Raw genomic sequence first — 15945 nt, forward strand, 5'->3', positions numbered from 1 at the left:
TTATCAATGTAGTACAAATGCATTATGAGACCTCCAGAACCAATCTGCTCATATAATGTTTGTGTGAAATAAACATCGGCAAACAAAGGCAATTGCTAATTTTTTATATGACTGAAATGAAAAAGCTTCTAAGTCAGCTACTTGACAAATGCTGCAGCTACAAAGAGAATGACTTCCTCCTTTGGAGAGCTGCTCCTCAAACTTCTGGCCGTCCCGTACCAATTCCGGTTTAGACAAACGCGACCTTTTTTTAACCTCCTATTTTCCCCCCATGATGGCTGCGGTGACTTTCCGCTCGCAAATTCCCTCGCACAAATACAAGAGCGCTAACCAGCCTGACATCCCGAATTACTTCTGGCCCGCTCACACGGGCTCAGAAGTGGCAGCTGGATAAGATGAAGCGCAGAAAGCTTTGGACTGCCGGGAATAAAGATGACTGTGAAGTGGGTGTATGAGCTGAAAATGGGCATCAATTTTGCCATGTCACAGTCCATCTCATCCCCTGTCAGCAATAGTCTGGGTCCTGTTTTTTTTCAGCTCAGTTGCCATTGATGAAGTTAGCATGGCCAGGAAGGTCAAATTTGGATAGAAGGTTTTTCATGGTTGAATGGATGGAGCAGGGGTTGCCACAGTTCTCCCAGCATGATCACCTTCATGTCCTCATCCATCATGAACCAGATCGACTGTCTTCCTCTTCATCCTTCTCCAACGTTCTTGGTCCAACCCTGCTTCTCCTCTCCACATATCCTTCCTAACTTCTCCACGTCCCTCTGATATACTCATCTGTGACCTTGTCCTTTCAAGTCACTGCCCAATGACAACCTCAGTATCTTCATCTCCGACTCCTGAGTCTTCAAACCATTCATCGTGGCAGGCCTCACTGCTCACCTTCCCCTTTAGGGTCACAGATCCTCCTTGGCAGAGATAGTTAAAGCAACCATACTGCGCCCTCTTGTGGCGAGACTGCACTGCACTGCGGTGGCGTCAATACTTCGGACACACTAGTCATTTCATGGACTCCATTTTCATCCCTCCATTATCTCTTCCAGTTGCTCCTCTATAACTGTGATGCAGTTTGAGATCTCCAGCATTGAATGTTGTCTTCGTACGTTACCATGGCGACACGGCAATTATAAAATGTGGTATTATTCTTGTCGAAGCTGATTGCAGTAAAGGACTCAAAAAAGGATGTGCTGTTCCTAAATACCGGTTATATGAGCAATTTTCTGTCTGCGCAGCCCGATGATAAATAGTTTTTGTACGAGGCGTTAAGTGTGCCTTTCCAATAGCCTCTCGCTCAGCCTCCTGCTATGAAACCAGGCCAGTAAACACTGGGAGAGCCACTTACGCTAATTGCATCTCACTGTCAGATGCGTCCACCTCGGCTTCTCAGAACCACACGCAACCTTCGACACATTCTCAGTCGGCTGCTTCTCTTTCTACCCTGCACTGGTTTAAATCGGCTTTTCAATGTGATCTTGAACAGGCCGATTCGCGATGTAGGGCTCCACCTTCTCCTGTTATCGCGCCACTTTATTTCCCCGATCCGATTTGGTCCCGATTAGCATCAAAGCAAATCATTTAACACTCCGATTGACTCCATCGTTCCAGCTGACTTTGGAGAAGCAGGAGACAAGGATCTAAAGTTGACTGTCACTATCACTTCCATCTCCACAAAGTCATTATGGCCCGGGCCCCGTGTCAACTGTGGGGTGCAGAGCCTTCAGAGGGGATTGATGTGAGGTGATAACAAATAAAAATAAAAAAGATCATTTTATGAGCTTTCAGGATCTGCATTGTTTTTTAAATAACCTTGAAAGTAGCAGTGGCCTTTCATCGAGGACAACGAGGTTCAGCCATATTGCAGGACAAACTAAGCAGTACACAGCAGCAGATCTTAGCGGTTGCAGTGGCAGAGTTATAAATGTCAAGGATCATATGCATTTGAAAAAAAGTACATTTTCTTATTTCATTAGTGCAGATTTCAGAAGATTACAGATTTTTTTTTCTCTGACTTAAAGTGAGATCACGAATGTGTGAGTATTTTCATTACGCACTTGTATGTTGCTACTGTTTGGGTAGGGGCATGAAAACATAGTATACTTTTGTTTCAGCAAGGGATGTAAATGGACTCTAAAAAATACATTTAAAAAATGAACATTAGGATGTCTTTTCTAATGAAGTGCAGCCTCGACAAATGTATTTTTAAATAGTAATCCACGTTAAAAACTGTGAAGAAAAAAAAGAAGAAAAAGACGGTGTCATGTAGAGACTTGGGAAATGCCTCCTCACTCACTATTATAAGTTCATAGTGTATCTGAGCTCTGCTGTTAGGTGGTGGTGAAGTCACTCCTATGTCTGAGTGAACACATGCATCGTGGGGGAGATGGTTCTATACTAAGTAAAAGACTTCTACAGTGCGAGTATGGTTAAAGCTCAGACCTCTGTTGTGTTTTGTCGCCACTCAAATCTGGAATTGAACGGCATGATCCAGTTCTTGAAGTCCAGTCACGTGGTATAGCCGGCTCCGAGGCTGTACTGAAATCAATCCATGCGCCCACCGAACTGAAGTACCCTGTACCAGAATGGTCTGGTCTGAGTGGGTGTAAGTTTTGGGTTTTGGGAATAAACTCACAAGTGTCCGAATAAAATGAAATATTCTGGAGATTCTGTTGTTCATGCATTACAAGACCCTGCGCTCCGACTCACTTAGCAACCATGCTAACGGTTGCTAAGGTAGTGGTAACGTCTCCTTAAACCGACAAATGTCCTCTCATCTTCATGTGGGAACCAGTGATAAAAACAACCCAAGTGAAGATAGTTGAAGACAAATCCGCACATCTGCAGATCAGAATAGAATTTATTGCCATGGTCAGTGGGGGTTCCACCAACTAGGAAAGTGCTTCGAAATAAAGTGCTGTTAATAAAAATAAAATAAAATAACAAAGGCTGGTCACAAATTCTGACGGCCGAGGGGAGGAAGCTGTTCCTGTGACGGGAGGTTCTGGTCTGGATGGACCGTAGCCTCCTGCCAGAGGGAAGAGGAACAAACAGTCCATGACCAGGGAGAGAAGGGTCAGCTCTGATCCGACCTGCACATCTCTGGGTCCTGGAGACATACAGGTCCTGAAGAGGTGGCAGGCTGCAACTGATCACCTTCTCAGCAGAACGTACGATGCGCTGCAGTCTGCTCTTGTCCCTGGAGGTGGCGCTGGTTGAGATCATCGTCGTCACGAGTTACAAAACACAGCTGATGGTTTATGTGGTCACCGCAGACATTGGCTAAGACCCAGGAACACAGATACCACACATCTAGTTACACACACAACTTCTTCATTGTAAACTAGGGTATTAGACATCATTTGACCGTGTTTAGTCTGAGAGTTAGTTTACTTTGGCTGCGTAGCTGAAGCTCGCGCAGCCACACATCACCCAGTCCGATCATAGTCCAGCGACTCAGTTACGTGCTTGCTTATTCAAGCTAGCAACCGCATTATCCAGGTTGTGTAGTCCGACGAAGACTGTTTACATGCATTTTAAAAGTGAACTAGGGCTGAATGATAAGGACAAAATTTCACATCTCGATATTGCACCAGGTATCTCATACGATATAGGAGGTCAGAGAGTTTAGTTTTTCTCTCAGAACTGCTGCTGCACCGCCCGCTGCCTTTGGTCGGAGCAGTCACACTTGGAACCATCAAGTTCGGCCAACAGTGCAACTTGGATTGAAGCAGATGATCCCCGCTCCTGCATGGCCGCTGTTTCTCTCTATACACTCTTCATAAAGTGGGTGGTGGAACTGTTTCTGGTAATGGAACTAGTTTTTTTTGACAACCAAATCAGTTGAATGTGCCGACTCCACACCAACAGTACGCTGAACACTCCTGTTCATAGTATGTATACATATATATATATCATATATATATGTATACATAGTATGTATGTTAGAGTGTCTGTCTCACAGCAGCGCTCCTTCCTGGCAGTTGTCATTGGCTGATTTCAGCTGTCAGTCAACAGCAAACGTGTAAGGAGGTTTATGGTTGGCTGGTCGTGGCTGCACATTGAGGGGCCGACGATACAGTGACGTTTGCGGATGCCTCGGCTTTACATCGCAGGACAAGCGGGGGAAGATGTGATGTTATTTTAATATCATGAATGTTTTTAATTTTTCATACCCAATATTTATAATGCAATATATCATTCACCCTTCTTCCGAACTTAGCTGGACTGACGCAATAATTTGATTTTCTGAGCCGTCATGCAACCAGTCAATGTTAGTGTCAATGTCAGTGGGCAGACCGGTTCAAGATCTTCGCAAAGTAACTGTTACTGAAATGAGCATCAACGCATGACAAGCAAAAGTTGATGACCTACAGCGGCAGAAGATTCCGTCAGTTGTTGGTGTCAAGAGCATGACAGCATGGATCCATCCTCCCTTCTCTCAAACTTCACGCTGCTGGTTCTGGTCGAACAGTGTGGCCCCGCCTACAACATCGCAAAAAATGAAAGTATTTCAAAACCAGGTATTTTTATGCAAAACTGTATAAATGTATTCAATATTTCTAATAGAATGCTAAATAGCACTTTTAAAAAGCAAAAAGGGGAAGGGAACATTTACATAAAAGTAGTTGAAAGTAGTATTAAATGTATTTAAAGATAAAATAAATATATTAAGATTAAAATGAAGCCAAAATACTACAATATAAAATAATCTGCAGCACTGTTTCAATATTAGTACAAAAGTTCCAAGGATGTTTGACCCAAACAGTGGTTTATTTTGTGATGTGTAGCAAGTCGGACATGAAACTAAAATGGGGCATTCTGCAAAGGCCCCATTTGACATTTTTGGAAAATAATAAGGTGAGACAAAATGTTACGTAAGCCTGCAGAGTTCCTGATGTGTGGAGGACACCAGGCGAAGGGAGCTGCGGCTTGTGTTGCCACAGTAACCGGAAACGATTCCGAGACCTCCTATTAACAAGTTGCCTGGGAATCCAGTGCTGACTGTTACATAACATCTGAGATTCTCTCGCGCACACACACACACAGGGCTTTTCCTCTGGCAAACTTTCACATTCAGCATGATTTATTCATGGATCGCCGTGCAGGATTTATGATGTTAATGCAAGACACCTAACAGCCGACAGGAACTTGAGAGTTCACACAGGGGGGAGCTAAACTGTGGTCATTTGGATTCAGTTTCAAAACAATTCATTGGAATAAATTTAATGAATTCATTTTAAAAGGATTTTCAAGGAGAACCTTTTCATTATTTTTCATTTTTTTCTTTTTTTGCTTTTCATTATATATATATATATATATATATATATATATATATATATATATATACACCAATGTTTAGTAGGTTTAACTTTAACAAATTAATTTTAAAGTTTTTTTTTGTTTTTTCAACATAACTAAATTAGTGGTGCATCAGTTCAGGTTGCGTGCTGCACTGATGTGGCGATTGAAACTCCGGTGACTCATGTGATCTCAATATGCTGCGCTAACACTTTCACACCTTTCATCTCGTCCTCATGTTCGACGGCTGTAAGGAGACTGAGAGCTGAGCGCAGCACAGATAACACGTTCTGTCATTAGTGCGCGTCTGATAAGTATTCAGCGGCTCCTCTTTATCTGCTCTCTTTAATCTCCCGCAACTAAATATAACGCGGGCGCCAAACTCTGGAGGTGAAATTGGGTATTAGAGGAGAGAAATTGCCGTTTCAACATATGCTGAGACAGACGGCCAATGGCCTGGTCATGTCGAGGAGATTAGCGCAGCCGCCGTCAGCTGAACTGAGGACGGTTGTCTCTGGTGACTCACAGGACGAGCTGTATTTTAGCCGGTGCTGTTCTTTGCTGGGACTCTCTGCTCCGATCCATCAGCTCCTGTTCGCAGGTGAACCTCCACCCTGCTGGGAGAGATATCGCAGTCTGCTTTGGTTGCTGGAAGGGCTCTCTTACTCATCTCTCTCTCTCATGCCGAGCGAAGGCTGCAGCCTCTCTCTCTCGATCGATTCCTGTATTGTTGGGAAACAACGGGTCCGCTGCCTGAATTTTGATACTAGCCTGACACAAAATGAACTGTTCAATTCAAAACAGAATATATAGTCATTTGACTGCGATATGTGGCGCATCAAAGTGGGGATCAGGAGCCATACATGGGCAGGCTCACGCAATGGTGAACACGCCCGACTTACGTCCACCCGTTCTTACGACCACGGCCAGCAGATGCTCGGAACCGATCCCGTCGTAAGTCGGATGTTACTTGTAATTGCAAGCATTAAATAAACGGAAGCGCTGGAAAGTTGGCCAACCATCGAAAATACAGCGTTGCGGGATGAATCAAGTGAAATGGCGAACCTGTCCGCGACATGAAGGTGTTTCTGAGATAGTCTCGCGAATCTCGGTAGCTAAGATGTTTTAAGATGAAATTGCAAGTGGGAGTGAATCGAGAAAGCGTTTCTCTACGTCGCACCAATTACATGGGCATCCTTTACATAACTAATGCGGGGGAGTACGGGGCGCAGCGTGTGGGAGGTGAGCACGAGGGATGGGAGACATACAGAAGCTCTCTTCACTGATGTCAGTTCCTCTTTATAACCCCTTACATGGCTCTATTTCCCTCCCTGTGTAGCGTTCCAGGCGTAGGGTGTTGGTCACTCATCAGAAAAGTCACCGTGACTAAAACACGAGTTTGACAGGCTCATATAGCAATAAACACGTTACGTGTAGAATGAATGGAGCGCCATCTCATGCCTAACCTAAACCTTGGTTTTACACAATGTGCTGCCCACAACATCAGAATTCCACGGTAGGCTGCCTAACTCTATCCGCATTATAAAGGTTGTGTTTGAATGTGGAATGCAGCATGGATGCAGAGTACTCACCTATGATCATGGGCCTTGGGTTATGACCGAAAGATCGAGATCCCGAATACAGGCGGCCGAAATGAGTTTTCTCCAATGGGTGGTAGTTGTCTCCCTTACAGGTAGGGTGAGGAATTCAGTCACTTGACTTGGAGGAGAGCTGCTGCTTCTCCGCATTGAAAGGAGTCAGTTGAGGTGGTCGAAGCATCTCATGAGGATGCCCCCAGGACGCCTTCCTTTGGAGTTTAGCAGGAGTCTGGGAGGAGAATGAGGGGGTTGACCCAGGAGCAGGTGGAGGGATTATCTCTCTGCACTGGACTGAGAGCGTCTCGGCATCCACCAGTCGGAGCTGGTGGATGTTGCTCGGCAGAAGTGCCTTTGGCGCCACCTTTTGAAGCTGCTGCTCCTGCGAATCGGCAACGGATAATCGGATGAGGGTTGATGGGTGGATGGATGGGTGGATGGATGGATGCAGAATCGCAGAATCTGCATCTTTGTTGTTGTGTTCCTCTAAGTAAATGCACGTCATCTCTCCGGGACTTGACAGTGCCAACTACATAACAACAGATGTATTTTCGCATGAATATTTCTGTGTCAATGCGGTTTATTTTTTTATTTATTTTTTTCAAGTCTTCAACCCGCAATGACAGGGATGTTTTTGCTTGATTGATTTTGACATGGATTTCTGTCAGCGAATGTCTGACCAAAGCAAAACCTCAACGACAAATGTGTGCTTCCTATTTATTTTGAAACAGTTAAAGCTTTCCAAATAAAACATAGCTATCGAAAGGATGCCGGGTTCGTACACATGAATCATCATATACTGTCACTGAGAGTGAGCAGAATATCTGCCAAGGCAGTAAGCTGCAGATTTACTTTCTTCGAGAAGGCAAATATCATGAGGCTTGCTGAGCAGAGTGTTAGCTTCTTTCCTCAGTCTAATAGCTGAGGCCGTTACTGATGCGCCCTGGGGCTCGTGGGCACAGGCCTGCTTAGTTCTAAGAAGAGCACACTTCTGAGAGGACTCTGCCATGTTTGCCCGTCCAGACTGTGATTTTCTTTTGCTGACAGTCACAGGATCAACCTCTTTGCAACATTTCCGTGACGTAATTCTGTGATATTTAGGCCCTGCTGGTCATAGCGTTTTGCCAATTTATTTTCATGCCAGACATAAATGTAGCTTTTTGATTCATTTGTAGGATGACAGCAAATGTCTGCCTGTTAATAATAGCTGTTTTGCTTTGAGTTCATAGCCACTGCTTGAGTCAGTTACCTCCAACCTCTGACTCAGGTTGGGTTATCTCACAGTGTTGCAACGTGCAACGATGGGATCGAAGGTTGCGGGTTTGAATCTCATTCAGATGTCTCTCATCTCTATATAAGGTGGAGTGACACCTATCCTCTGACTGTTTGACTATATGCCAACTATTTTCAAGTAAGGACTTTTGCTTCCCAGTGAGTGACCAGTACTCTGAATTTAACACATGGAGCTTGGATCAAAACCTGCCTGTCCTACCCTATAAATACTGGTGAGGTTAGGTAAATCCTCGTATGAGGTCCTTGTGGCAGTTCGTAGTTTCGGATAAAATAGTCATGCTGCAGTACTCTGGTGATGTGTCCAGGTGTGTCTTGCTCGTTTCTGACTCAACCAGTGACTACTCTGACCACCCAACACGTCCTCGCTCCTGCGGCGTAATATATTGATGTTGGGAAAGTGGACTTTTGCGTCCTATGTTGAGGCCAAAGACAGCCTTCAACGTTGCAAGTTGACGCATGGGCGTTTCAATTTTCCTTCCTGTTTAGCGTTCCAGGTGGGATATGTGGTAGGGATAGGGAAAAAAATCAATATTGCAATATAATATATATTAATATTCAGCTATTTGACAGCAAATATCTACAAGTATATTTTATTACAGAACACTCAGTGGATTAGCCTGCATTTTTAGTTGTTCAGATTTAAAATCTGCGGTATCTCAGTGTGTCTGTTCGCTCAATATCTTATTGTTGCATAGATGCCTCGTAGTCGCGCTCCATCCAAATACATATGCCGGTGAGGGAAGTGAAACTGCTCTGCCTTTTGTGTTTTCCGCTGTCATATGATAAACACCCCGGCACTGCTAATGGCTGTCGTCGCTACACCAGACCCAACAAGTTTTAGAAGGAAACTAAGGATAATGAAAAGATCAGGAAACCGATGACTTGATATACTAAAGCTAGCCTGAGTGTCGCTAGTACGGGACTCTTGTGAAGCAGCACGGCACATTATTTGATTCATTATTTGGTTAAAGGAAAAAGCCAAATGTCAAAAAGCCTTCAATAAACCCAAAATTAATCCTCAATGAGTGAAGGGATATGGACAACTATAACATTAGCTTTGCTAACACGAGTAGATTTGAATGAAACAACGCTACATGCTTTAATTCATGTTGTTTTTATTCAAACTTTCACTGCTGTGAGCACACCAATTGACTGTGTTTTGCTCATGTTTGGAAGTCTCGCGGCTGCTGTCCAGGCTATATAGCGCATCATCATTGCTGCTTCTGGGACTGGAGTCCTTGGCTCGTCCTCCATGAATGAAACGGGAACAATCGCAAACCAATGTTTTTCCGAAGCGGTCATGGGAGTGTGGCAGTTAATAACACAGCACGTGTTGTAAACAAACTTCCCACTGAACCTACAATGCACTGCGGTTTTCCCACTGTGACGTCCCCCTTTCAAGCCCGTATCAGGGACTTTGGATAGCAATTGACACGTTGTTACACATAGAAGTGACATCCCATGCTGCAGAAGGTGGGATGTGGACTTCAGTTGAAACCCTAAATGCATGAACTTGCCATGCGGAAGGCTGACTTTGGCGTCGGTACAGAGCGCCAAAGTCTACTTTCCCAACGTTAACATGGTACGTTAAAAGAGAGTGAGGGTTGGATCGCCTCACACCGGCCTCTGTACAAAGGACAAAAAGAAGGCCGTAACAGGAAGTGGATAACAAAATGGGCAGGAACAGCATCATGACACTCTGTCCTCCACGTCGAAATGAGCTATTGGCACGCTTGCCAAAATGGCCAATAATGTGATTGAAGGTGTTGGGAGGCGTGTAGAACAGGGCCCTGGGGATTCTTCACCTTCTTACCTTTGTTCTCACTGCAGCTGCCAGAGGACAGTATTCAGTCCAACTTGTGTTGTTTCTGCTGGAATATCTGTGGAAGAATCCGTGTTGACAGTTTATTCACCACACTGTGACGTACCCTGAGGAACACCATGACAGGCCCTGAAGTGAGGCAGTGACATCATTTCCTTCAGAGATCACACCATGAAAATGAGCTTACAGGTGCAGCTCAAGTGAATTGTGGGCAGAATCAGTTCAGCCCCTCCAAGTTCACGTGATTTCACGTGCCCCTCTTTTGAGCAACACTTGGACAGACATGTAACAGAATTCATAGTTCCATCCGAGGGATTCTGTCTTATCTGTTTACTTCTGCTCTTGCATGCCCGGAGTGGCCTGGATTCGCTTTCTAACATGCTGCCAAGCAGACATCTTCATACAAGAGGGGTAAACAAGGGGGATTTGTTTTCATCTCAGCAGACAGCGGACGACAGCGGGAGCACATCCTCACTCGAAGTTTATTATATAGACGGTGGTGTTTAGCCTGGCAGAAAAAAACGAAACGCATCATTTCTGTCGGGATTTAATGTAAGAATTTTAAGCTCAGCTCTCCAGGGACCCGAAAAGGGAGCACATCAAACTGATATAAGGTCACATTCAGTGAAACAGTCACTTGTTATAGGAGGTGCAGGATGAGTTTTCAGATGTAGCTGCAGAAGTACAGTAATACCAGACTTATTGTTCACCGTCTTTCACATGTTGACGGTGTGTGAGACATCTACTTAATCTGTTGTTCCCCATGTTGTAGAAGCTCTGGAACAACTCCAAATTCAGTTTCAGTCCAACAGAAGAATATTTTTTAACAACTTGCTCGGCATGTTTATGTTCTGTTTAGGTGTCTTAGGAAGATGCAGAAGACTGTACGAGACAATAGCCTCTCTGGCTTTTTTTTCAACAGCTTATACCAAAGTTGGGAACAATAAATGATATTCATTGGTTGTGTTCTGTTGTAATCTAGATCACAAGATACCAGATGGACTCTTCTGCCCTAAAACTCGTGGAATATTATTGGTTATTCACTCCTCCAAAAAAGGGTTTGTCAGAGTGCCTTAACTGTGAAGAACCGTACAGAGGTGTGTGTGGTTTAGCGGAACACAGAGAGAGTGGGACACAAGAATAAAATGGAATAGTTGAAGGAATATGGTTACATTACCAAAAGACTGTCAAAAAGGAGAACTAAGAGTGTCACTGAACTGGGAGTAGAACTCAGGAACCCAGTCAGACACAAGAACAACAGTAGTAAATTAACACATCCCCAAAAACAAGGATACAAAATATGTCAAACCTACAGAACAATAGTAGTAAAACAATCGGAAAGGAAGTATCATGGAGGTCAGAATACAGCTATGGAAAGTATGGAACATAGAGAATCAGCGCTAACAAACAAGCACATGCTGTTGCAACAGGCAAAACAAACAAAGATAGAAGGGCACAGCGCATATGTAGTCGTCAGAACTAGCACAGGTATAAAATGCAGAAGCTCAAGACAGATCACAAGTGAAGGACAGCAGGAATCGGAGGTGTGTGCCGTAAACTGTGGAGCCCATAAAGACAAAGCCCATTAAAAAAAAACACAAGACAGCATAAAACCAAAATGACGCTGAACATGGCCACTGGAGTGTTTAGTATTGTATCTATATAGCATGAGTGTGACACTAAAAACATATATCGATTTACATACCATGCACACTTTTAACTCAAGCTAGTTTCTGAGGGTTTCATGGTGATTTCAGTCACTTTTTTTCTTTCTTTAGACACTTTATTTCTTAAGAAAATGTAGTGTAGCTTATGATAACTTGATGACACAACTCGAAACTCTAAGTGTTAAATTGAAATATGTAGTTTTGCATTAATATCTATCAGAATTGACAAATCGCAAATTTAAAAAAATGCGATCGGTTAGCTTTTTCTTTGTAAACAAAATAGGTGGAACCCATTTTTGTGAGTGCCTAGAGATGAACCTACAGCAGCAGTGACGTGGAGGACATACAAACTCCATACATAAAGCCTCGAGGTTCACTCACACCCAGAGTGATTCCACAGCACAACAGCTCTGCTCACCTCATTTAGATGTAAAGTCACATTCAGCAGAGGCTGCTGTCATAATTTGGGTTCTCTCCTGTGCAATATCCTTCATACTTAACATTGATTAAGAGGAAGGACGCTGTAATGACGATGGGCGGAGACGGCGGATGACTGCGTTAAATTTATTGGAATGGAGTGTAAGGGCGGCTGCCCCGCCGACAAATCACAGGGATTTTGGTTTTAATCTAAGGCGACGTGGGTCATGGAAAAAGATGGAGGCGACGTACGTTTGGTAATGGCCTCCCAAGAATTGCCATCCTCTCCTCGGCTTTTGATGGATGACACCGGCGCCCCAGAGTGATAGGCTATTATTTCACTTTGCATTGGATAAATGGTGATGCCGGATTTTACCTGACACCTGCCTCTCTGGTTTTTATTTTCCTCCCTGGAAATAAGACCTCGTGGAATTTACTCAGTGTTGGATTTCTTCTGTGGACTTGTCACTCACACTCCTCAGCCGTTGATGTTTCACCTGTGAGGCTTTTCTCCCCTTCTGCCTGTATGAATAAACGCTGTTTCACTGTGTCTGTTGCAGACCAGCAGTATTCATGGTTGACCTCCCAGCCCTTCGATGAAGACAGCAACTCGTCTTCAGCCAGGAACATGAAGGGTCTCTCTGGCCGCCCTGCCCACCTCCAGCTGACCTCTCCCACCTCAGCCCACACCTGCGGCCTTCTGGAATGCGACCATTCTCTGGACCACCACCTTCATCATGGGGACTCGCGCCCCCCTTCCTATCTCCTCAGCCCCACTGAGAGCTGCCCTCTTGATGGTCATCGCCGCTGCTCCCCCCGGAGCTCCATCCACTCCGAATGCATGGTGATCCCGGTGTCCATGTCGGCCACCGACTCAATGTCAAGTAGCACTTTCCCACGCATGCACTACGGCAGCGCTTCTAGGGGCGGAGGAGTCAACAGCTCAGGCGGCAGGGAGTCCAGAGATGATGCTAGTTCAATGTCACACGGCGGCAGCGGCAAAATGAATAGAATTCCTGCGACCCTTCTGGACCAATTTGAAAAGCAGATGCCGCTGCACCGAGATGGCTTCCACACGTTGCAGTACCAGCGCACATCCACGACAACCACGACGACAGAGCAGCGGAACGAAAGCCCGGGACGGATACGTCACCTCGTCCACTCCGTGCAAAAGCTGTTCACCAAGTCCCACTCTCTAGAAGGCAAAATGAACGGGACTAAGAGCGATTCCCACCGGGACTCTTCGCACCATCATCACCACCACCACAAACACAGCAAACGCAGCAAGAGCAAGGAGCGTAAAAGCGACGGCAGCGGGAAGCACCGCTCAGGAGGCTGGTGGAGCTCAGATGACAACCTCGACAGTGACAGTACGTACCGGACACCGAGCGTCATGTCTCGGCATCCTGTGGATCACATAAGCCACTGCTACCCCGACTCGGTCCACAGCCACTTGGCCGGGGAGTTGTCCTTGAAGGGCTCTAAGAGCAACAACGATGTGAAGTGCTCGGCCTGCGAGAGCGTCAGCATGGCTCCTGAAGGAAAGTTTATGAAGAGGAGCTCCTGGTCCACGTTAACAGTTAGCCAAGCCAAGGAGGCCTACAGGAAGTCATCACTAAATCTGGAGAAGCCCATGACACCCTCCGACCTCAAGCCCAACATCAGGCCCTGTCATTATTTACAGGTATGTTGGTTTTGGTTTTATAAGAGCAAAAAGGTCATTTGAAACCAGGAAATCCGGAATAATGGTTTTTATTTTTCGCCACATCTTGTTTGTCATTTATGTGCCAGCCGACGCATAGTTTCGCTGGATAGGAAACTACTTCTGAAATGTTTGTTAAATCCAGGATCATTTTGTAAAGAATATCACGCGGCATCGCTATTCTAAGCGGGTATCCTGATTGTATCTGCTTTGACGGTGATGGACAGTATTACTGAGGATATTTGTCTCCACTAAGCAGTTTGAAAGACATCATGCAACATCTATAGAACAAGCAATCTTTTTCCAGGTCAGCGCACAACACGGAGAAGTTGCTCCTCTCAGCTGCATCTGTGATTGATCTGAGAGATGCGGTTGTTTTGTTGCTGCCTTGGGCATCGCGATGTGAACCTGTCCTATGGCTCAGCATGAGTCTGGCAGCGAAAAAGGCCTAGCACAGCAGGACGAATCAATTCACTCCACAAATGAGTAAATCAGCACATGGGGGGCAGGGAGGGGCTGAAGTGTGAGAATAAGATCGCTGATCGATGTTGGTTGTTTGCTTCGATTTCATATAGGTTTGCGTTTTGAAGAGGCTTTTGCACAGCTTTAGCTTGGCGGATGAGCCGGAGGGATCAATTGAGGCTGAGTCGGCACTGTTCACTCTAAGAAAGAGAGGATGTTTAACTATCCCAAATTGTCCATTTAAGGTCTGGTGCGATTGAACCTGTTACAATGCTGCTCCACGCTTAACAAAGCAATATCTAATTGCTTCATGTAAGTGTTGCCTGCAGCCACAATTCAAGCCAGTGCATCAGCTTTGTGGGGAACATAGACGGCCATTGCCCAGTGCTCAGCCTGCATCAGCTTCGGTTTGGTGGTGTAGTGTAAAGTCTTGTTAACTGTCCTGGGCCTGGGATGACCAGACATCTTATTAAAACCTGGCCAAAACTGAGTCCTTGATCTTTAATGCTGGGCTCTCTCTCCCACCTCCCACCTCTTTGCTCATTCAGCTCAGGTAGTACCACCCCGCCACACTATAAACACTTCTAAAAATATCCCCGTAGTTCCGCCGCAGGGTTATATATAGCCCCGTGTTATCAATTCAATCCATGCAGGGTGACACATCTTTCCTCCCCGAGGAGAATCAATGCCCCCTCACAACACAGGGGGACGCGCCGAAGACAAGATGAAGACGCAGTTTCAGAGGCATTGTAGAATAGTGTGTGGGACTTCGGGAATTAAAGTTTCACAATTCCACTGACTTTCTTCATCCCCAAGGCGACCGCACTCGGAACAGACAATAATGTGCCACCAGTTCTTTGCTGCTGCTTTGCTGCTGTTCAGACGACTGGTGAACGTTTTTTTATTGCCAATTAATGGATGACTCAGATTTAATAAAAATGAATAAATAAATAGAATTTATTTCCATGTATTCAAAATAGGAAGTGAGTACAAACAAATCTGTTTATGGACTGTTTATAAACTTTGAGCTGATTCAAGTAAAAATAAAAAATAGTGATGGCAAATATTATTCTATGATTTCAAAATATGTAAAGTCTAGATACAGGGACAGTTGATATATCCACCATGTCTCTCTCACTCGTGGTCAGCGTTCAATGTCAGAACTCGACAAACATTTGCTTGTTGTAGATGTCTAAACATAAATGACTGTTTAAAAGTAGAAATGTAAAAGTGCACGAAAACCGCTCTTGTGATGTAAAAATTGAGCACCATCTTCACGACACTGCAGGATTTCTTCTCGTAATAAGGATCCCTTGAAAGTTATATATAAGCACTTTCAGATTTGGTGATCGTCTCCTGTCACTGGTGGCTCAAGGCGCACACGTTCAGCCCTGAGGCTGTGTGTACCATGTACTGTATGTCAGTTAAAAGCAAAATAGTGTAGCTACAAATTCAATGTTTAGATTGAAGGGTTGATGAGGTTTCATGAAACTGTGACCTGATCTTCCACCAGATGGCAATATCTGCTGTAAAATGGCTGAAATGAATGAAGCCTTCACCTTCACCTTCACCTTCTTCTACCGCTTATCCGGGGTCAGGTCGCTGGGGGAAGCATTCGGAGCAGGGAAGCCAAAACGTCCCGGTCCGCACAAACCTCCTCCAGCTCCTCCCGGGGGATCCCGAGGG

The 15945-nt window shown here is 44.9% G+C and overlaps 1 protein-coding gene across 7 annotated transcripts in view; it reads left to right on the top strand.

Annotated features, from left to right (window-relative positions):
• The window catches only part of dlgap2a (discs, large (Drosophila) homolog-associated protein 2a), a 160601-nt gene that overhangs the window by 92883 nt on the left and 51773 nt on the right, over nucleotides 1–15945 (top strand). For all 7 annotated transcript variants that reach the window (XM_053844318.1, XM_053844319.1, XM_053844321.1 and 4 more), the window contains one exon: nucleotides 12656–13779. In XM_053844318.1, coding sequence (XP_053700293.1) covers nucleotides 12656–13779 — 1124 coding nt within the window. The remainder of the gene's footprint in view (nucleotides 1–12655; nucleotides 13780–15945) is intronic.

The sequence above is a fragment of the Synchiropus splendidus genome, chromosome 16 (assembly GCF_027744825.2).
Source record: "Synchiropus splendidus isolate RoL2022-P1 chromosome 16, RoL_Sspl_1.0, whole genome shotgun sequence".
Classification (NCBI taxonomy): domain Eukaryota; kingdom Metazoa; phylum Chordata; class Actinopteri; order Syngnathiformes; family Callionymidae; genus Synchiropus; species Synchiropus splendidus.